Source organism: Chlamydotis macqueenii, chromosome 1 (assembly GCF_036417535.1).
Source record: "Chlamydotis macqueenii isolate bChlMac1 chromosome 1, bChlMac1.mat, whole genome shotgun sequence".
NCBI lineage: Eukaryota > Metazoa > Chordata > Aves > Otidiformes > Otididae > Chlamydotis > Chlamydotis macqueenii.
This window is the reverse complement of record NC_141556.1, coordinates 39,369,626-39,393,830: the sequence shown is the minus strand read 5'-3', so window position 1 is coordinate 39,393,830 and position 24,205 is coordinate 39,369,626. Positions and strand designations below refer to the sequence as shown.

The 24,205-nt window shown below is 41.8% G+C and overlaps 1 protein-coding gene across 1 annotated transcript in view; it reads left to right on the top strand.

The window, feature by feature from the left end:
- Positions 1 to 24,205, top strand: part of PTPRR (protein tyrosine phosphatase receptor type R) — a 152,527-nt gene that overhangs the window by 83,168 nt on the left and 45,154 nt on the right. The window contains exons 5-6 of the mRNA XM_086740037.1: positions 3,804 to 3,914; positions 10,376 to 10,638. Of these exons, the coding sequence (XP_086596163.1) occupies positions 3,804 to 3,914; positions 10,376 to 10,638 (374 nt within the window). The remainder of the gene's footprint in view (positions 1 to 3,803; positions 3,915 to 10,375; positions 10,639 to 24,205) is intronic.

Genomic DNA, 24,205 nt, shown 5'->3' with positions numbered 1-24,205 from the left:
CGTTACGTCTGGGCGAGTGCACCCAGAGCACTGCAACGGGCACAGGAGCCCCGCAGGCCTGCCAGCTTTGACATGAGATCCCAACAGTTTATTGCACATGCAGGTGAGGTAGAGTCTCTGGGGAGGCTTTGTCATGGGAGATGCTAAGTAGCTATTATCCAGTGAGTCTGAAAGGTCACCCATGTTCCTGCATGTTTTCACTGGGAGTGGAAGTAATTTATTGGCAGACTTTCCTAACTTGTCTTAGCTAAAATAGTTAAAATAGCAGAAAAAACCAAAGCAACTCAGTGTGAACTTTGATGAACCCTTTTTGGTCTTAAGTTCAGTCTTCAGCTCCTTGTAACCTTTCCTCTGAGCTCAGAACTACAGCTTGCCATGCTTTCATTAGTGTTTCAGCCCCAGGAACTAATTGGAGTTAACTGGCCCAATCTGCAAATTCACCTATTTTCCAGTGAAGACTTACCTTTCCTGGCAGCTCCTGATATCTTGGCAGGACCTTTCAGTCACAGATTTTACAATGATTAACTTCAGGTCAAGGTCTCTTTTGTTATTATCAAAAGCTGCTCATTTTACTTGCTTGTAGAAATAATCCACTTGTTTTCCACAATAAGACCAGAAAGGCCAGAGCAGATTTTTTCATGTCTTTTTTTTTTTTTTTGTTCCAGTTCAGAGCAAAGCAGATACCTGTGCAGGCACTCCTCAGTAAGGTTAGCAATAGCATGGGATTATTTAGAATACATGGATGGCACTGGTACGTTCCCACTCCTCAAAAACTTTCCAAAAGTCTTAGTGGATTCTCAGGCAGGAAAAGGCTCCCAGCGGAGTGAGAGAAATGTGGAGCAACATCAGTCAATTAAGACACAACACATCTCCGTGTGGGCAGAAGTCCTCTCTTTTTTTGCTTTTGCCCTGGCATTTGGCCATCCTGTGAGTTTGTTTCCTGGGTGTCAACAATCTGTAGTCAGCGTGGCAGTTACCGTCCCTCTTATCAGTTCTCGCAGACCGAGGAACAAAGTTCTGAGTGAGCAGCACTGACGTTTCAGAAAGCTATTCCTTATCATGGGCGTGAGATGACTCAGTTACTGCAGGTCACAGCCTCTGACATTAGGGAGCAGCTTAAGCAATGATTTTGCTGTCGTGCAGTTAGATCCAGGGGAGAGATTTCCATGGTTTGGTGAAGGTACTAGTAAAGTGTTTCTAAATGATGTGTCAGATACGTTTATGTTGCAGCATACATTTTTTTTTACCCTTTCCATAGCATTTGTTAATATTCTTTGAACTTAAAGCAGGGAAAGATGTATTCTGAACACACGTACCATTAGACAGACATCATAGAGGTTAATTCTTTTAGACTCAGTTATGTATATGAAGTCCATTATAAAATATTTTAAAAGTTTTATGACACTAATGAATTACAGTTAATTGAGGTCTCTCACCCATTGAGTCAAAAAATCCCACTATTTATCCTTTCAGTGGGGAGGTACAAAAAACCCCTATTTACTCACTTACAAAAGGTCAGCACGGCCAGTTCTTCTTCAGCTCCTGCTTTTTATCTAGATTTCCTCCTGACAGATCTGAAACACCGGAAAGCCATCGGGTAACCTACCCAGGGTCAAATGGTTTATAGTTTATAGCTGCTGCTGTCACCGTGGGATTCCCATGGAGCCCAACAGAAGCAGTCTTGAGTGTAGAGCAGCTGCAGTTTTGGGCTCTGAGCCAGGACCTGGACCCGAGTCCTGTGCTGTGAGGACAGCAGAGCAACCTTGCTGTGCTGAGGTAGCAGATTGCATGGAGAGCTGCACCCTGTTAGAGCGGCAATGCTGTTCAAATATGTCTAGGAACAATTTTTGCAGAAATATTTGGCAAGATTTCCAGCTTATCTTTGAAAGTTCTGCTTTATAAGTTGCTCACTAAATGCAAGACTGACACTTATAAACCTTGTTAACCTGTCAACACCTGCAATATTTTTAAGCCCAGATCATGAAACACTGCATAATTACACATACACACACAGATACACTAGTTTTACAAGGTTTGTTTCTATAGGTTAGCAGAAGGAAGTAAAGGATTTCCATTCTGGTCCCTAGGGCCATGACTTCCAAAGAAACTCTTCTTTCTTATGCTTTCAGTTCTAAAACACTCAGCTCCTGGTTATACACTTGCATTTTTTTAGCAAGCAAGTCTCTGTAAATTATTCATGCTACCGAATATTTCTCTAAATGTTTGCGTTTTGTGGCAGTATGATCTGTGAATTGTCTTGTATCTGCATTGACTTTAATCTGCAGTGTCCTGGCCCTTTTCAAAGCAAGCACAGCACAAACCTGTGCTGAAAGGAGGACCATGAAAGCTGTAGTGGCATCCAGCATGCAGCAGGTTTTTGTCAGCTTATGCTCTCTTCCCCAGGCCATGATCTCCTCAGCGAGCCTTTCCACATGAGTTTAACTTCATCAGGACTTTCTGTGTTCGGGAGGCTGATGGACACAAGGAATTTTCTTGATACCTTAACTGTTCAAAAAAGCCGGCTAGTTGGTGGCTGGGCAACTTTGGAGCCTGGAGTACCCATGTAAAGTGCTAGAGGGTCCCTGCAGTTACACAGGTCCAATGATGAACCATTCATCTTTAAAAAGAGGAACTCTTTCCTCATGGAAAACTCCCAGTCCTCTTATACAATGTCCCCAAAGAGGAAAAAAGGCCACCTTGAGATGGGAAGACAGCTCATTAGTTATAGGAGAAATTTAATTAAAGCCACTGGGGAATTTCAGTGAAAGGGAAGCACCAAGGCCTTGAACATTTACAGTGGAAACCAGAATTTTAAACAGTAATTTTTACTCAAATTGAGAACTGTACTGAAAATACCCAATTAAGAAAAGAAAAGCAAGTAGCTGAAAATAGGGAGAGCAATGTCTACTGAACTGCTTTCATGGAAACACAAGATGACATACTTTATTCTAAATAATGTATTGTAGTTAGACTGAAGGTACATGTACCCTCTTTCTAGTACCAAATCACTATTTGGAAACATAGTGAAATTCTGGTAATTTAATAGCCCAACTAAGTCCTCACACTGCAACAAAGCCAAAAATAAATGCTTTTACAATTATTATTATTTCATGATCCCTAGGAGTTCCCCGAGAGTTCTGGAAATTTTAGTGTGCACAGCTGTTTTAGAAATGTACTATCAGCAGGAACTCAAAGATAATGGGACTACTTTCAGCATAATCAGAATTTTTTTCATATGCACATGTATGCGTGTGTGTACTCTAAAGGTGACAGTGTCAGGACTTCCCAGCTCATGAAGGCAAACCAGCAAGTCACCTGCTCTTCGCTCCTGTGTCAAGTGTAAACAGTCCCGAGGCTGGTGTGTGGGTGCCGGGGCCGGAGATAAGCACCGGGGAGAAAGAGGCAGGGCGAGCCTTCCCGCAGCCCGCGCAGGAGCGCTGCCCTTTTACCTGATGAGCCAGGTAGTTTCCAAGAAAGAGCGCAGGTCTTGTTTGTTTACCTTCAACCAGCCCATGGCTCCTGGTGGAGGATTGTCTCAGCAGCCGGAGAGAAGGTCTCAAACCATCTCACATAGCGTTAGGACCCTCAGGTCACACGCACGTGGACACGCAGGCTGCAGGCGGGGTGCGTAGCTGAGGTGGGTGTGCAAATAGCAGCGTTCAAAGTGAGTGCCATATACTGTGGAATGTGAACTGTGACAAAGCTGAGAAGGGTGATTAATGCCTGACGAGAGCTATTTAATCCGTGCACGTTGCTATGTAACTTTTTTTCTCTTCCTCTTTCTGTTTTATTGCTTAAAAAAGAAAAATGTTTTGCAAGACCAGCATGAAGCAGACAAAATCTGGAGCAAAGAAGGATTTTATGCGGTTGTCATATTCCTCAGCATCTTTGTCATTCTAGTAACTTGTTTAATGGTAAGTTTCGTTTTTACCTTTTTTTGCTGTTCATAACTTCACACTTTTCTCAGTCTGAAGGATAGAGTCACACATTCTTTACATGACAGCTGTTTTTTCAGAGCTGTGAAAAACTCGGCTACAAGGTAAGAGTTGATCACTCTCATAATGCTGTGAAGCCAAAGTTTGAAGAACCACATTTCTTCATATATTTTGGGTCCAATTGAAGAATGTAATGAGAAGGAAGTTGAAGAAATAAATAATGGGCTCCTAAATCTGCAGAGTTACTGTGTAGTGACGTGAGTGATGATTTCTCAACCTTCTTGTTAGGGTCCCAGGATCCCTGAAGTCATGTTAGCTGCCTGTATTTCAGTTTTATTGGATAGTAAAAACACCACCAAATTGATAAAATATTGTCAATGCACGGTTGTTAGAGTGTGTGTCGGTATTCATGTATAGAGTATACAAACTTTAAACTGAAGTGACTAGTAAGTACATGAAGGATTGATCACATTTTTTTGACAACTTTGCCATTTGCAAAGTTCAGTGTCCAGGTTTCTGGGCATTAAACATACTTCTAAAACACTGAATATGAGATGTGCAGCGTCACACAGAAGATGAAAAACACTACACCACCACTGACTTTCATAGGGTAATTTTTGCATTTTTTCCAATGTTTTATCTCACCTGTTTTCCTTATCTGACTTTTATATTTCTTCTGTGGTGCACAAATATAGGGGTTAACTGAATTCTTTGACAATTCTCAGCATTTATGAACTCAGTACCTTGGAGTCTTTTGAGATACTTTGCTTTCAGACACATTTAATTTTCTTTAACCTGGGTGGGTTGTCCACTTACAACCTTAAGACAGAAAGAATGTTTAAACTGAAGATTTTAATAAATGATCAAATTCATAGCAAAAATCTTATTTAAGCTTTTAAAGTATCCCTAAGATTTGAAGAGCACTTATTTTCTCACCAAAAAATATTGTTGCTTTATATAATTTCTACTTCCTAGTCATCTCTGCTTCTCTATGCCATCTCACTCAAAAATAGCACTGTAACTCTGCAAGTACTAACATTTACTCAAACTTTTTACTTTGGAGTAGCAGGTATTTTGGTCATTACTGACTGTTTAACTGGAAGGGTATAGAAAATGCTGTCTGTCCTTGTCCTGGTACCGTACAATATTTTCATTAATTATTTAGAATGCATAGATAGCACTGGGAATTGTAAACATTGTGGAGGACAGTATCAGAACTTAAAATATTCTTAAGGTGCTGGAGAAAAGATGGGAAATAACAAGAATGCTGCTCAGTGGGGACAAGAACTCTAATCAAGTGTAACAATACAATGTAGGAAATACATGGCAAAGCAACAGTTCTGTAGGAAAGGATCCACCAGTACCACAGTGCATACACTGATGTAAATGAATAATATAATGTTGCAAAAAATACACTTTTTGCTCTGGGATGTATAAATGAGGGTATGATCTCTAAGATTTGCCTTTGACTTGACTCTGGTAATAATTTGGTTATAGTATTGCATCTTACTCATTCTTCATGGTCTCTTTCGGGTACCACACTTGTGAAAAATGTCAGGCAATTGTAGTAGGGAGGAGATAAAACAATGATCAGAGATGCAGAAGACGGGGAATAATTTGGTTTATTTATAACAGAGAAAAGAAGAGCAAGGAGAAACATGATAGTTCTCAAACATGGAAAGATTTCAAAGGCTGTAGTAAGGAAGAAGATAATACTTTCTCCACTGGGGATTGAAAAAGAAGCAAATTTTTTGAAAGGGTTATTTGGCTGACTCATTAGAAGGAACTTTGCTATCACATGGGTCACTGGACCCTGGAGTGCATTTGCTTGGGGAAGCTTGGGAGTTTTCACCAGTTAAGATTTTAGGCAAACATCTGTCAGCAAGTTTAGATATAGCTGATCTGGAGTTAGGGCAGAGGAAAAGACTAGTAACTCCTTGAACTCTCTTCTGGGGTTTGCTATGATGCTGTGGTCTTTTCTGCAGGCATTCCCCTTTCTGCCCCTACACAGGTTCAATCTGCATCTTTACAGGTGCTCCTGTTTAGACCATGTAAATGGACACTGTCTCAGATTTCGCCTTGACCTGCTGATACATGGAGTATGTGCAGTCTCTAAGGCTAACAAGCAGCGCACATTGTTTTTCATCCCACTTTACATGTGATAGCGTGGCAGATTTCTGACAAGTAGGAATTCAGTTTTTGAAATTCAGCCATTGCTGTCTATCAGACCATTCAGGTTTAGCTAAGATGTAGGGCTGATCCCAAGTGCCTTCAGCTGTAGCGACTATATCAGACCACTAAGATGAGACCTCTTTTTTAAAGTTACAGGGTAGGCACCTGTTTGTCCCTAGGTGGCCATTTGCAGTTTAAAGGGTCCAAAAGCAGAACACTTAGCCTGCATCTGTAGATTACTTGGAAGTGTCCTTTAAATATGGAGTAGGAAATACTTTAAGTGATGATTATGACAATCAACAGTGCTCGGTGTAAGGCAGCTGAATTGTCAGTGCCAGGGCTTTGTTCTGTGTAATTTCTACAGAAATTGTAAAACATGCAGCCTTATCTCTTAACTGGGTTTTAAAAATCATGATCCTTCCCTGTACTGAGAGCACGCTGTGCATTAACAGCTTTTAGGCCTCTTAATGCTTGGCTGGAATTTAACAAATATCTGACCTCTATACATAAAAATCTACAATGCAGAGTGTTGCTCAATGGTGAGATCCAGCAGCACAAGAGCTAAATTTGGACTTGTAAATTGTATCTCTGAGGTCATCTATGTCTTTACTCAACTAATCCTTGTTGTCGTGGTATGGGAACCTCTTGCATCCCAGGAGGGATTCATCATATGTGGAAGCTAACACACAGCTCATTGCTGTCCCCATCAGCAGGCCTAACTATGGGCTCTCTTCTACTGGGAACATTGTGCCTCAGTTATAAAGTATGCCAAGCAAAGTGCTAAGTAAGAATAAATATTTTTAGTGCTCCTATGTGTAAAACAGATCTCTGTATTTTTTATTTCATAGAGATTGAGGAATAATTGAGCCATCACCAAATTTAATAAATAACACAATATTTGACAGTGGGTTAAAGTATTTGCTATTATATTTCTAACTAATTTTTGCTCATTGTAATAAACCAGTATATTCGCATATCTTTTTTTAAAAAAAATATGTGTAAGTATCTGTTGAGTAATCTGGAAGTATCACCTTCAGATTATGAAACATTTGTAGGTAGTTGTGATAAGAGAGTTTTCTAAATGTTTTTCTTTTTCCCACTTAAAAAAAAAATAGGGTTTTTTTTTTCATTTAAAACAGTGAAGGACATGAACTTTGAAAATCCTGACCTCTGAAAGATGGCCCTGCTTATGGTAGGGGGGTTGGACTAGGTGGTCTTTAAAGGTCTCTTCCGAACCAAACTATTCTATGAATCTATGATTCTATAAACTTTGCCTTGTCAACAAATTGTCAGGATCTACTGTTTTATGAATTATAAACAAATGTTTTATGTTTTGGGGAAATAGTTACTTAAATGAAAAATATTTTTTCATCTTCATTATTGTGTTTTGGAATTTCTTTAACAAGAAGAATATTGAGTAACAAACAAATCCATTTCAGCATCCAATTTTCACAGGACCTATCACTTTTTCTTAAACTTAAAAGTTTCAAGATTCATAAAATGATAAAATGGTGCAGGGCTTCTGAAACACTTTGATTAGAGAATACATACAATGAACTAATATCAGCCCACCAAATTCAACTTTTACCAGCAAAATTAATGGTAAATATTTTAATCATACTGTAAGAGTGTTTAAGCCAACTTGAAGTTAGAGTTTTTGTGTATAAACTAGTCCTAGATTATCTGAATTATTTTGTTCTGCTTCTGTAGAACTTTTTATAGTGCATTCAAATCATGGTATCCAAATGCCTCCCAGTAATGCATCAAACATGACTAACATCTGTCACATTTTGTTCTTTCATCCCTTTCCCAGGGTCTGAGGGAAATTCTGTTAGTTAGTTTGCTTCTCATATGTACACACGCACAATAGCTCTGCTTATGCAGAGGTATACACACAGCCTCACACACGCGTTGATAAGTACTTGTTAGAAAGAATACTTTTAATTAAAGAACTGTCTTAATTTCTATGGTTTCTGTGAGATTTCACTATACAGTCTTAGGTGGGTGCCCTAAATACCTTCAGGCAGATGAGTTTACATATCACTGCTCCACATAACCATTGCCAAGATCTTCATTGTGGAGACATAGTTATGTCAGTGGGATTTCCACTGGTTTGAATGAATAGGTAGGAGGTACTGGCCAAGCTAGCGCATATCATGTCGACTTTCCTTTGCAGAAACCTGAGCAGAGATATAAGGAGTGAACGTCAGTCGTGCTGTCAGCACAGTCATTCTTCCATATAGGCTGAATCCAAGATGAGGCAGAAAGAAGAGTTATTTTCCTTTTGGATTGTGACTTTAAACTCTAGAACTAATATATGAAAAAAAATTATAATGACCGACCTTGTGTGTCCTGGAAAATAGTACTTCATGTAGCTCCATGCCTCTTGATTGAGGCACGATGAATCTTCTCAGATATCAATATAATGTCAATTTTCCTAATTTAGGGGCTTCATACCTGTTTCCACCCATGATGTGTTTAAAATGATTTGAAATGTAAGTACAACTAAGTTGTTGCCTTTGCAGAGCTTGGTGATTGGATTGACCATTGTCTTTTTGGCCCTTTCTCTTTGTTTGACTTTCATCTGGAATTTGTTGAAAAAAAGATGGCCCTGATCACACTTTTTGATGAAAGTGTGTTTGCTCTTAGATCAAACGTGGTTCTTCAGCTTTTTTCCAACTTCTGCTGGCGGTAGGCTATCTTTTTTCCTAGGGTCTAATAATAGAGTATTTTAAAGGATATGAAATAACGCTCGTTCAGATTTTTTGAACTCAAAACCATAATTCCCTGGGTCTCCAAGGGACGAAATTGTGTTAAATTATATCAGTGACAAGAAGGTATGTTTGTCATGACCCTGAATGTCTGAGCTGTGTATCTGTGGGTTACCAGAAACAAATGAGACCAAAGCAATCACTGGAGGAAAAGAAGTTTAAAATATTTCAAGCCCCTGTTTTATCTTTACTGATATCTCTGTCATTGCTTCACAGTAGGGCAGGTTTTTTTCTGCAAAATAATGGCAAAGAGCAGCTTATCTTATCCATGCAATCTAACTCTAAACTCTTCTGAATGAACAGATGGTTTACGTAGCTAAGTCTTGTTTAATGGGTATATGGCTAATGACATTAGGTCTGTTCACAGCTAAACCTCTAATGCTAATCCTTGAAAAAACAAACCCATCAGATATATCCAGTCTTCACTGGAAAGCTATGGAGTGATAGATATTTATGCAGTGCTAGTAGGGCAACAGCTGTCAAAGAGCCTCTGACTTGCAGCGGAAAAAATGCTTTGGTCTAGGTTTTGCAAACCAAGATTCAATTTGAATGCTTTACGGCAACAGATAAGCAGAGTAGAAGGTATAAGGGTATCTGCAGATACCTTAAAAAAGCTGTGTAAGTGCCTTTCACCCACCTCCACGCACTACCTGCCAGCCCTCGCCAAGCTGGTGTACAGCGACGTCAGCCTGGAGTTCAGTGGAAGAGGGATGAGTGCAACTTTTGAAAAGCTTTTGCTGTAGATATCTGACATCCAAGTTCATAAGCAATAGGTGGACAGAGAATCCTGGTATTACAGTATGGTGAGATGTGAATGTCTTGGTAACTGTAAAACACACTTTTCTGAACAGGTGCTTAAATAGCTTCATAGGCCTTCACTTTATTACAGAACAGGTTATGTTTCTCTGAGGATATGAAGGGATATCCTTATCCTGAGGAGTATTTCAGAGCAGTAGCAGCCTGCCATTACAAAAGTGGCCTAGTAAAGTTACTCTGTTCAACCATCAGTTCCATGCAAAATGAGTGAGAGCTTTTAAGAACATCTGCTCTAAAACAAATTGAGGCTACTATAATTAGAGACATGTATCTGGATATATCATGAGCATCTATTTTCTTTTGTGCCATTGTCTCTCTTGTGTTAAAATTCTTACAAATTTTTCTACAATTACTCTATTTATCAGTATTTCCTTCTTCACGGTGTCTTTTATGACTATTTTCCATTATATATTATCTGTCCCTTTAATAATACAACTGCTGGTGTTACAAATAATTACTGGCTCACAATGAGAACTGTTAAAATCTCTACCGCCCACATGTACACACTGTGGTTTATGTAATGGAAATATTTATCCTTTTGTGGGAAACGCCATGTAACACAACTCGTGGCTCACCTTCTAGGAATGAAAACCACGTATAGCAATCTCATCCAGCATTTGTGATATCTTCTTTGCCTTGTTTACCAGGGAATTGAGATTGGGCTTTCCTCTTTTTCTGTAGGTTCTGTACAGATTAAAGGAGAAGATCCAGTTGTCACTGAGACAAGAGAAGGAAAAGAAGCAGGAGATCCACCTCTCACCCCTTCCCCTGCAGACATCTCAGTCCGAGTATAAGACCACCAACAGCATGGTCCAGCCTGAACAGGCTCCAAAGGTTGTCAATGTTGTAGTGGACCCTCAAGGCCAATGTGTTCCTGAGCTCAAACCTCCCCTGTGTGCCAGTCCATCTCCTTTCAGAATGAAACCTGTGGGGCTCCAGGAAAGGTAGGATGGTGCCCGGCGCGTTCAGGATTTATTCTGCTTTGTTATATTCATGCTGCATGACTTCATATGTGTCTCTTCTGTCAATGAATGGGAGACTTCACCATACAGACATCTCAGAAGAGGGATTTTGGTGTGTTAATGTCTATCTCATGGGTATTCTCTCCTTTCCTTTCCTTTTCATGTGAGCAAAGGTCCTGAAGTTTGGTCTGAGAATAACAGTACTAGAATTCTTTTTGGTAGTTTGTTTCTTCCCTTTTCCAACAATTACTCTGAAGAAATAATTTTTCATTTTCTGTTGATTTTTGCCTCTTTTGATCCTGGAGATCCTGATAGAGGGCAGATGGGCTGGTTACATTTTGTCAGCAAAGGACGTTCTTATTGTCAGGGAGTCCCTAGCACATGGGAAACTCAGAAAGAAGTAGTTACACCAAGGGAATGCATTTACCAATCTCATGCGGTGTTTCCATCATCACCTTTAGATCATTTTTATTCTTAAATCCAGCTTTCCATGGTGGTTGGGATACAGTCTGAGGTCTACATGCTTTACAAAAAAAGAGAAAGAAGTGATTAGTAATGAAACCAACCCTTGTGTGCAGCTCCTCGGAAATACTTGGGCACCAAACCTTGCCACTCATTCTACCTTTCAAAAACTGGGCCAGTGCTCTTTTTAATAAAACTAGTTATTTTTTTCCCACAGGAGAATGCACACTGACATCTGTCTCTCCTCTGTTAGAAACCTATATAATTTCTTGCCTGATGGCCACAGGCCGCTTTCATAAAGCGTCGGTGCTCTGAATAACTAACGTAGCATGCAGCTGTGCAACTGAACTCTTCTACCCCAGCACAGACAATAAATGAAAGAACAGACACCACGCAGATATGGCAGGGAAATCAGAATGAAAAGCAGGCCAAGTGGAGCCTTGTCTGTGAGGACTCTCAGAGCTGAGCAGTAGCCCTGATGCAGCTTGAACCACAGGATTTCAATGACAGAGATTTTATCAATGGCTTTATGAGCCCCAGACAGAGCTAAGGGAGGGGGATTGATTCTTCCATGAGTAGAAGATGCCGAAAGGCAGAGCTGTCATAAAATATGTAGTGATATCACTGCAGCTAGAAAAATAAGGAATGGGGTAAGCAAGTAAATACATTTTGATAGTTGCTCTTGTTCCACAAGATTCTAAAAATAAAGCACACAAGCATGGGCATGACATAGCTAGTTTATAACACGTGGTATCTAATGTAGCATAGGTAATAGTTGAGAGGGACTGCGGTGAAGGAATTTGGTGCAGGAGTTTGTACTTAAGGACCAGGGAAGAATTTTTTCCATTGCTCAAACAAAGAAAACAAAAACTATTGATCTAGGATTTTAATTTCCACTACCACAGATAGGAACTCTGCCTTCAATATTCTTAAACCAGATTTCAACCCACTGTTTCATCAAATAAACCAGACATTTCATCATATTACTAAGGAAAAAGAAATTGAAGGAACTGAGCACTTTGATTTCTGTTGTAAAACAACACCAATAGGCCATTGTGAAAAAGTGAAAGCAATTACGATAACATCCCATGCTGCAATTATTTTTGTCATTTTTAATGCAGTTACACTTTATTAGCCCAAGTCCAGTTCTAAGAAATGGTGCTTTATGTTTATTTCGAGCTCAGTGGTATGAAGGCCAGTGGATGTGAGGGAGAGAACTTTAACGAAATAAGCAGCTATTATTATATATATATTATATTATATTATATATATTATATATATTTCTTATTTATTTACTGTATCCTGTACCGTGAACAAATTTACACTCATTTTGGCAGACAGAAGCATTGGAAACAAAAAGTAATAATGCAGCAACACATTTTGCCTCAGACATTATCTAATGACCAGGTATGTGGACTGTTTAAAACCCTTCTCCACCTTTCTACCTCACAACAACCTTGCACTAGGCAACCTTGCGCCATCTGCATTGCACACAGGAACAACAGACCTTACAGCAGGGGTCTGCACACTGCAGGCAGCACACCGTGCACAAAACAGCCTGCTCTCAGCCTTTTTTCTATCAGTATGGAGTGGGATCAAGCCTGGAGATCCCCTCCTGGTCATAGCCACAGCTTGGGGCACCCATTCAATAATGTTGGGTACCCTGATTTTGGTTTCTGCCATGGGAAGAAGCTCTTGACAGGCTAGTGTGGGTATGCGGGCTCCTTGACCAACTTAGCTTGGACATTCCTTTGGTTAAATGGCTTGACAGTGGTACCTGAACAGTATTTTCTAACTATCTGAACTCCCTGGTTTGATTTATTAAGTGTGATCCATAGTCATGAAATGATTCAGACCAAATTGTATTTCTTCAAAATCAGTGGACCGTGGGACAAAGCAGGGAGCCAGCCAACTGATGTTCCTAGCCACCTAGGCAGGAAGTTTGTGGCAGTATCTCTGAAGGATGGGGCAGAAAAGCCAGATGACGTCTGCCTCTCCGTCTCTCCCTGCTCTGCACACTAGATGTGCTGCTTTGGGAAGCATATCAAAATGCAAAAATACGGTGGAACTGGGTTTTCACAAAGCACCTGGCCCTCTGAAGCTTTCAATTTTTAATAGGAATAGCATTGGCTGGTACAGAGGCAGACAAATTGTTAATGAACAAGTGTCCATAGATCAAAAGGTGTCTGGGAGTTTGTCCAGCTTCTCAAAATGTATTTTGCTTGCGAATACTAAAGCCAAGGCCATGTACACTTTTGCTGCTTATCTGGAAAGGCTCTTACTCAGCTATTTCTGTAAAACGCAGCACACAAACACACCCACCCACACCCCATACACCTACACCTACACCCACACCCCAACACGTACACCCCAACACACACACACCCACCCACCCAAACTCACACCCCCACACACACCCCTAGTCACACATCCACACCCTGCCTTCCCATGCCCCTACACCCCCTCACCCCCACTCGCACCTCCATGCACACCCACACACACACTCTGCCGCCCTACTCCCCACACACACACACATCCCCCGACCCACCCCCCACACACACCCCCACTCCCACACATCCCCACTCACACTCTCCCCACACACACCCCCCCACGAACCCCACACACTTCCACCCACACTCCCCACACACACCCCGACCCCTCCCATACACACTCCCCCCACCCCCCACTTTCCTCCGCACACACTCCGATCCACACACGCACCCACCCAGACACACTCACACCCCCCCAGACCCCCACTCACACACCCACACCCCGACCTCCACACTCACCCCCACATCCACATAACCCCCCGCACCCCCCCCACTCACACCCTCGCTTACACACCCACACCCACACCATCCCCCACACCCCCTCTCCCCGACGCGTACCCCGGCCGTGGGTCGGGTGACACCAAGCGGCGGAGGGCGGGACTGCCCCCCCGCCCCTCCGGGAGCTGGGCCGCCGCGGCCTCCGCGTCCTGTGTGGGGGGAGCGCTGGGAGGCGGGGGGGCGGTCACGTAGCCAGGAAGGCCATGGGCCCGGCGGCCGCGGGGGGCGAGAGCCGTTTCTCTCCCGTGGGCAGATCCGGCAGCGTTGCACTCCCGCTTGTTTTCCTACCTAGGCCTTTGTAGGTTTGTACGGGCAGTACGTGCTCTTTCCTTCAGCGCAGGCTTTTCTTTGTTTCATTTCTTTCTGCTGGTTGGCCCAAAATTCATCTTGATATGAAGGGTCCCAGCCAAAATCAGAATCTGGTGAAGTGGGATGTGATATTTTAAATTTCACTCTCATGTGTCAAGCTTTGAAAATTCTATGTGCAAGCAGTGAGTTGTTAAAACACGGGGGGGGGGGATATAAATAGAAATACACTACCACACCAGCACAGTATTCCCTCATTTTACAACTGGATTTACTTTTTTCGCCAGCCACTGCTGCTGTGAGTTTTAGTTCTGGTATTACTTGTGACTAGGACAACTGTATTTCAAGTAACTAGTGCACAAGTTGTGATAGGACAAGGGGTAATGGTTTCAAACTAAAGGAGGGAGATTTAGATTAGATGTAAGGACGGAATTTTTTACAGTGAGGGTGGTGGAACACTGGAACAGGTTGCCCAGAGAGGTGGTGGCTGCCCCATCCCTGGAAACATTCAAGGCCAGGTTGGACGGGGCTCTGAGCAACCTGATCTTGTTGGAGATGTCCGTGCTCCTTGCAAGGGCATTGGACTGGATGGCCTTTAAAGGTGACTTCCAACCCTAACCATTCTATGATTCTAATATACTGTTTGGTTCAAATTAGTTACTATCTAGCACGCAAAAGTACATGGAAGAGAAGAAAATGTGGAAAATAGCTCTAGTGTATGTTAAAAACCACAAAGAGTGCTTCGGAAAGTCTTGTCAAGCATTTGTATTCCATCCTAGCCACAAAGACCTAAAACTGTGGCTATTACATCTAAATAATCAGTGGGAAAAATCACAGCTCTATGTTTTCTCAGGCTGTTACATATTCATTGGAAAATTATTCTATCCAAAAGGGAGACCTCATGTTCGTGTATTAGGATGCTAGGGGCATCTCATTCAGACCAAGTAACATTTTATGTGCGCTTTGTGCTAATTTTTTTTTCTCTGCAAATAAATACAAGAGAGTGGAAATACAATTAATAAGAAAAAAAGTTGGGCAAATAGAGCAAAAACCTAGCAGATAAGTGAAATAATAAAATATTTTTTAGATGTGAAGTAAGAGTTCTGCAATGGTATGGAAGCACTGCTGGAACATGGTAAAAAAAAATAAGATACTCTGTGAAAGGGAAGGCAGGCAATGCCAGTGTGAGCAAAAGTGGAGGGGAGAGCGCTGCTCACTGTCTTCATTCAATATACGCTGCGCAACTGCAACCTCTAGAGAAAATCAGTAGGCATCAGTGCGTGATGTTACTTTTCCCCCAAAGCAGAGCGATGCTATAAAAACCGTGTGCCACAGGTAACAGACTGTAACCAGGGAGATTTCTCTTACCATCCTGAAGATGCCTGTAAATTGACAGTAAAATTCTTTTCTCCAGTTCTAATAAGTATTCCGTGGGCATACAGGTGAGTATGGCTCACTGTAAATATAATGAAATAAAAGTTAAAATACTTACTTCTTATAAAGCTACTAAATGCTCACCTCTGTGTGTTTCCTTATAACATGCAAAAAAGAGATGGAAAAGAAAACCAATACTTTTTAAAATGTGTTCAATTAACCTTACTAGTCTGTGGAACTCACTGCCAAAAGATGAAGTTTGAATCAGGAACGTATTAGCAAGAGATACTCACATGTATAGTCACACAAATAATGAGAACAATTCTTGTTCTCTTGTCTGCCTTTTGCATCCTTCCTCAGAAACATCTTGTGTTTGACACTTTTACAGAGAAAATTGTGGACAGTTTGGGCTTCACGCTTGGAGGTGGAAGAAAATTCCCATGTTAACACTGATAACTGTTCTCCTTTATTAGTTTTTCTGCATAGGACACACCAAGTAACTATTGTTGCAGCCACCTATACAAGTTCTGTGCCCTGTCAATTGCCATCTGGATGACCAACACTAACTGTAATACCTATTTTCCCGGTGTTAGAAAAGCACTATCCATTAAAATGAACCGTTATCTTAACAATACTGTATACCAAATAAAACCTCGTAAGAAATATTGGAACCAGGGTAAGAAACCTTATGTGCTCTTTGCTGTAATGGCAGCTGCACTTCAGAGTTTCACTGTTGAAACACGTCCGCTCTAATAGATGAGAAAAATTTCCAACAATTCTCTCTGCTTCTGTTCTGATTTTTAGATCACAGAGCACAGTTGCTGCGAATACAATTATCGTGTTGCTGATCTGTTATCTTTATACAAAACCGTCCCTTGTGAGCAGTCATTTCAAGTAATGCTCAGAAGGTAGCACCTTGCAGTTGGACTACTGTAAACATGCCAGGGTTTGTAGTTTATGACACAAGCATGGGAACTTAATATATTTACAGGAAGGGCCTTGAATTTCCTGGCTAAAATATACTAGCTTTGCATAGATTTGGAGGATAAATTTACCCTATTGTGTGGAGCTGAATATGCTTTCTGCATTCTTAATTTAAATCCTAGGGATTGTTTTCAGGAAAATGTCACTGTAATTGTTCAAAGCACAGCTATGTGCCAACACAAAAGTACTGGCTGGAGAACAATTCTACGGTGATATCCTATCAGAAGGAATTTGCAAAGCACCAGGGACCCGTAAACTGAGTTTGAGGTGAGAGGCAGGAATTTTTGTGCTCCATCTCTGCCACCGACTCATGAGAGCACTTTGGACGTGCCACGTACACCTCCTCCAGCCATGCTCCGAACCGCTGGCTAGCGTGTCCATCTGAAGAGGGGTAGCAAAGCTGAGAACCTTAACCTGAAGTACAAGTACTGCATGCTATTATTTGTGCATTTAAGAAAAGTTAATACAGTTTAAAAAAAAAAAATCCCAAAACACCACTTTCTGAAGGGCCTGAAAGTGCATTTCTCTCATTTGGCAGACCTCTCTGCTATATTCTGTCCTGGTCTGTAAGATGTCCTAACGAATTCAATACACCCAGAAGCACTTATTGCACCGAGGCAGCTAGCAGAGATTAGCCTGTCCCCCCCGCTGCCAAGCTCCCTTTACCTCCAAAAGAGCAGGAGCTGGATGCAGTCTGCCTGCTGGGAATGGTTTGTGCGTGTGCTGGTTCCCACACCGTGCCAGGGAATTGCTTCGGAGTGCTCCTGTTGGCAAGAGCTAAAAACAAACCAAGGGCTTTGAGGCTCGAAACTCAGTGGCATTGATTACCAGTGCCTGGAATTGTTTCCTGGTACTGTTTGATTTCTTTTTCTAGATGTAGCCTGCTCATGAAGATGTGCACAGCTGGTGTAGCAGCTGACATGAGGAGAGCGGTCCTGATGGTGGGTGGCTGTGTACGGGCCGTGCCTTTTAGTAATGCTCCTTTCAGCGCAGAGTCTGCCCACAGCACAGCACTGTGGCTTCCCTGCTCCTCAGGTCCATCTCAGCTGGCTGGAAGGCCACACCGTGACTGCTGGCACCTGTGCTCTGGGTGGCAGGGTAAGGGCAAGGGGTTGGAAACCTGGGCTACCAAGGTGGGAGAAACTAGTCTAAGTAACGAGGAATGTGAAGTGAGATCCAGCTCTGAGGGTCTCCTGCTCAGTGCTTCAGAGGTCTGTTTTGGCATGTGGACTCATGACTAGAGAGAGAATAGTGGTTTACCTCCAGCTTGCATTTGTGTAACATTTCTGAAAACTTTTTGCAAGCACTGGACCTCCGAGTTGCACAAAGGTCTGTTCTGTCCAATCCATTACAGACGTCTTTGCTTATCTGCAGTGTAGGAAGAGGGCAGGAATGTGAATTGTCCCCTTTCTCTGGAGGGGAAATGAACTCAGGCACTAGCCTAACAAAGACCCTTTAAAAACCATATTTTAACTGTTTGACTCCTGGCTGGTTTAGAAGGTGTTTTGGTTGTAGTTTAGAGCTCTTTGAAGCAAAACTCTGTGGGAGTTACCATCTAAATAAATAGATGCAAATAACTACGTACCATCGCCGAAACTTACACCCACAGTCCACGTCCCTGTGTCTCTAGCACCTCTTGGAAATTACTTCAGATTAGCATGGGTAGAGGGTACGTTTCATCTCCTAGCTCCATCTCTGCTTTAAATTGTCCCACATCCCTTTTTTACTTCTCTTGCAAAGAGCAAAAAGCTCTTCGAAGCATGTGACATTCATTTCTGGGAGTGGATAATTCAGGCAAATTAGCCCACCCTTGTTCAGAGGAATTCTTCTAGTCCTCTCAGGTGCCGGGGAGAGCTCAGTTTAGCAGGCAGCCCATGCCTACCCTTGGTTTTGCCTTTACTGTCTTCTGAGGTTTAGTCAGGAATTTTATATTAATTTTATTGTATTCCCAGGTCTCTTATCTGGTGCTTATTCTTGTTACACCAGTTGCTACTGGTTTTAGCTTGTACACAGGAAACCACAGTGCCAATCAGTGTCGTTCCCAAGGTGACAGGAAACCGTATTTGGTCGGATGTTGATTGTGCTTGTCTCTACTGCTCCACCCATCGCATTTTCTTCCTTTTTGGCTTAAGTTAAGACAAATTAATCAGTGGCGGCCATCTGGTAGACAGTTTTGGTGGTTTTGCAGTGATTTGTCCAGCTGATCTTTTGAAAAAGTAACGCACGGCACAAGAAACCAAGGGGAAATATCCATGTTAATATTTAAATGCTTCTGGAGGCCTAGGATCAGATGGGCTGTTGGTGCGCTGGGCACATGGGGAACTTGAGTTGTGTGAGTAATCCCCTTGCCTTGTTGAGCAGTGGGTTTGGGGTTTTAAGCACTGTTTGGTCAGAGGGTTAAACTCCCATGCAGCTTTCCAGTGACTGATTTCCTCAGCCCCTCTCCACCTCTGCTTTGTTTCTGTGGTTGACCATCCCAGGCAGGGTTTCTGTGACTGCTTCACCACCTGTCCTGGTGTGCAGGCAGAGTGGGACATCTGGGAAAGTGAGGAGGCATACATTAGCTGAACCTGAATGCTCCCAGTATCTCGACTCAGCCCGTAGCAGGATGTGTCCATCTGTGACATTTACAACCTTTTCCCATCAGCAGGTTGGAAATGCTGTGCTAAGGGAGAGAGGGAGAAGAGCACCAGTTTAATTATGAGATTGGGTTATAAGCAGGATGAGGTACATTGCACCCCATGAGTCTTTGACTAGAACCCACAGGTACTGATTTCAGCAAAATAAACAACTGATGTAGAAGTAAGCATCCCTATCTGATATACAGGGTTTGGCATTTACAAGAAAGGTTGATTTTTTAGATTCAGGAGCTTTACACAAGTCTTCTTGAATGGTCCTATGAATGTCTGAAAAAGGCCAATGACTCAAATTAAAACAGAAATATTCACCTTTCCTCTTGTTTTGGAATGCATTTCTCACTGATCATGCCATTCTTTCTGGCCAACTGTTCTGCAGGGCAGCCTAAAGCTGAATTTAGCTCAGTTCCCATTAATTTGAAATGTTAGGAACAGACACAGAACACAGTCAAAGAAAGAAAAGAAAAATATCAAAGCACTTCCAAAACTGCAATATAAAATATCCAAGGATACCTTTGAATTGCAGGAAGCCATATAACAGACAGTACTTACTAAGCATCCAGCTTATATTGTAGACATCAGTTAATATTCCAGGCCACTAATCTTTTCTTTGAATGCAATCATAATGCATTTTATTTTTGTGCATTGTCAGGAGAACACTTACAAATTACAGCAATTGGCTAATTATACTGCTTCTTTTCAGAAAAATTCAGTTCTGGAAATTCAGCAGAGATCTCTTACGCAGTCAGAGCTACTATGTACAGAAAGCTGAACATTGCTAGCTACCAGAAATGTCCCTTGTTTGCAAATACATCTTTCTTCAAAGAATACTGCCTGTAAATCTGTGGGTCAGACTACTTCTCAGCTCTTGTGGGAAATTCTCTTTAGTATTTTTATTACTATAGTACCTGAGAGCCTCGGTCACAGAGCAGAGTCCCTCTGTACAAGGCTCCCTATACGTGCAAAAATAAAATGATGCTCTATCCACAAAACTTACAATCTAAACATCAGACAAAGTAGGAGATGTGTACAGGCAATCAGGTAAGCTTCAGGAAACGGAGAAGCAGCAGCATCATGGCAGAAGTGAGGATGCCCAGAGTATGCTATGAGAATGGCTCAGCCCAAGAAATACTGCCCAGAGGCAGTAGCTGACTTCATACAACACTGACATTTCAGCCAGGTTCTTGCTAGAGTTGTTTGTCTGCTTTGATACCATCACATCCAAGCTGATGCATCAGTTTGGTTTGACTTTGAACCTCAGCTGAGTACTGCTGAGATGTTTCAGGAGCTCCTTTTATTATTTTTACAGTAAGGCAAGTGAGATATTAATTGGTTTAGTGACTAATCCAAGATGCTGTCGCAAATCAGTGCCCTATCTTCATAAAATACCTGGACTCTCGAACTCTTCATTCAGTTCTCTTACCAGTGGAAGAAGCTACGACACTGATATTTCTGTCTGGGACAGGGACTTCCCTTATGTTCCCTATCAAAGAATATACTTTTGATGCTTAACAAATGGTGCGTGTTGTTGTTATTAATTTATAGTAGCTATAATTATCCCTGTTATGTTAATACTGTGATCTGATAACAGGAGCAAAACAGAACACAGCGACTTCAAATAACTGCTCAAGTATGCGATAGGCATCAGGAGGGGAAGCGCTGTATGTAATTCCCACACAGAAAAATGTCGTTAAGTACAATGTTTCTCTAGGGAACTCGGTCTCGGTGCTTCAGGATGACCAATAGCAGGTCCCTGGAAAGCCGTGCTGTCAGCGAGAGATGGGGCCAGTACTGGGCAGGAGGCAGCTGAGCCTGCCCCTCTGCCAGGGCTGGTACTTCCTCTTCCTACCATCCCCTTGGCAGCCACATCTCCTGTCTTTGAGATGTCTCGGATCCTTCCTGAGTTGTAGCAAATTCTACCAGAGGACTGCTATGTAGCCCAGAAGCAGTTCCTTTCCCTGGATTTAATAGTGGACATAACAGCATAGCCTCACAACAAATGAAGGAAAGGGATCAGAACAGCAGGAAAGTACACAACGGCTAATAAATCCAATTTGCATGGTCGTGTTTCACTTTAGAGTCTATTTAGCTTGTTTTGCCTCAGTGGATTTATAGAAGTATCTGGGAAGAGAATTTGGCCCACAAAGCACAATACTGAATAGGTTTGTGAAAGAAGACGACGTTGTGAAAAGCAGAAAGCTGGTATTGTAATTAATCCCAAAGGTAATAATCTGGTTACAGAGAATGCATTTGCAATTTACTGATAAGATTAGAATAAAATAAATATTTTCTGCTTCTTCACAAGGATTTTCAGAAACATAGATGACCTAAATTCCCCTCTAGTCCCTGTATCTGTTCACTATTGGCTGGCTCCCAGCTACTGAGCTACTGAGCTCATTGTCCTGGGACAGTGCAGAGGTCATAACATAGGCCAAGAAAGCTGTCTGAAGGAAAAATCACAGAAGAGAAGACACCAGACACAAAGATGTGGGAGCAACCTTTGGTTCAGGATGTTCCTAAACTACAGATTGCCAGAAGCTGGAGGGCATACTAAAAATAAATACCAGTGTTAATTAAGCAATCAGTAATTCCTGGTTACTTTGTTCTCGGGTTCTTTCCCTTTCTTGCTGGCCGTTGTTGAAAGCGGGATACTGGTCAACCTTTGGTCTTACATAGTACACCAAATTTATGTTCATATTTCTACATCACTCCTTTGAATGTATGTTAATCTAACCCCTGTTACATCATTAACTGTATGGAGCCCAGTATCTTGAGAGCATTTGTACTGAGATAGAGGGGGTGGAGGCCAAGTTGGGGAGGGGGGAGTTTAGTTTCTCTTTCAGATATGACTTCTCCTTTCTCTTTATTTCATAATGCCATGTTCATTTAGAGGAACACTGCTTTTATCAGAGTCCGCACATTTCCCTCTTCTATTCAAATTCATAGAAGTGAATTTAAATCAAGTGATTTAAGGTTCTTAATGCCATGAATCCTTTGCTAATAGAGAACTATGAATGTGAAGCAAGTATAATTATTTCACTCTGAAATTTTCCATCTGTACTGACTCACTGATGGTGTGTACGAGGAAGAGCATATCCAGAAAGCCTTCGCTTTTGCCCATGCCTTCATCTCTGGGCACACGTACAGATGTATTTCCCTTCTCCAGAGCCCAGCCTATGCACTCCCCCATAGGAACATACCTCTGATGAAGGTAGGCAGTGGCCAGGGCTGTGGTCTTCAAGGGATGTACTGAGCTCTGTAGGAAGAAGTTCTGGGTCACTTACCTGTCTGTTCCTCATCAGCCACTCAACCCTAAATAGGACTGTACAGCTTGGCAATACCTCTTTTAAAGGTCTATCTAGTTTCTGAAGTGCAAGATAAAGTACACCTTGGTAGGAAGACATTTACAGCTGTCTTTTAAAAGCATTCAAGCATTGCTCCATTTCAAATTGCAAGCCTAAGTGGATTTCCTAAACTTCATTTTCAAAGGGAATCCAGGCACTTTGCACATTAATGTACTTGTCTGAGCAAGCCTTCCCATAGAAAGCAAGGCTGGAAAGCCAGACTACTAAAGTGAATCAAGAAGAAAAGCTGGAAAGGGAGAAAGCTTTATCTACCTGCTTAGGTGGCAGCTCTGGAAACTTCAAAAGCAGCTCAATGGCAGACCTAAGAGCACATATATGGTACCTGTCTCTAAGAGCCTAAATCCCATCAACCCATAGTATAATGTAAGCACATTAGTCACTCTGGAAATGGGACTATGCCTTCTAAAGTGTATGAGCTGAAAGTATTTTTGATCTGTACAGGCAGCCTTAGATGCTTTGCCCACTGTGTGACCAAGTGGAGCAATTTTGCCAGCTCCCTTTAGAAATGTCCATAGATGGCGCAGCTCTGTTGAGCAACGGTGCAAGTCTGAGGTTTTCCATTCTTCAGGAACTGCTACTCTTCAGTCATTTCTTCAAAGTGCACTAACAATTCATTTGTCTGCTTACAAATCTTCTGTGTGACACTTGCAGCAGTTTGAAGATAATGAAGACCAAGTCAAATAAACAAAGAATGTGCTTTTTTATTATCTTAGGGTTGACAGGGTGTAGTAAACGTCTCTTTTCCCAGATGTTCCTTCCTGTCTTTCCCAAATGGCAAACTCACCAGGAAAGAACTCATTGTACTGATTAGTCTTCAAGTCACAATAAAAAATAATTTTCTCTAACTGATATTGTCTGAAGATACTCCCCATTTACATTAAGAATACTCCTACCCATGTCTTTTTCCAGGTCAGCTGATTTTGGTTAAAGCCTCAAAAGAGTGTTGAGGGACATTAATGTATGAATAGATTATGTATTTGCTTGTTTGGATTTAAGGGTTGTAGATTATACTCCTTAAACGAGCAGCAGGTGCAGGATGGAAGTAGAGTTTGTGCTTAAGAGATTAATTAGTATGGAATACATCAGGCTAAATGGATTTATTGATAAGGCTCCTGCTATGTGGATGCCCCATCCCTGGAACCATTCAAGGCCAGGTTGGATGAGGCTCTGAGCAACCTGATCGTTGAAGATGTCCCTCCTCCTTGCAGGGGGGTTGGATTAGATGACCTTTAAAGGTCCCTTCCAACCCAAACCATTCTATGATTCTATTAAAAAAAAACAAAACCACAAACATTTTTTTCCATCTAAAAGCTAAAAAAATCTAAGATCAGTCCATTATTTATTTGTTTACCATAGGGCTGACCAACTAAATAGCAAAAAATCTCAGTTAAACACTCTTAAAAAAAATACCTCTTAGAAGCTATTGCTGTAGTGTTGTTTCACCTCTCTGTTCTCATTTATTAGATCAGTTCTCTTAGATAGGCTATGGTTCTCTGAATACTGCAGGCAAGCACACTCTGGGCATACTGTAGTGCTCAGCAAAGACGTGAGCCTTGCGTGTGCTGGGAAAAGTGATCAGCCTTTGCACCTGGAC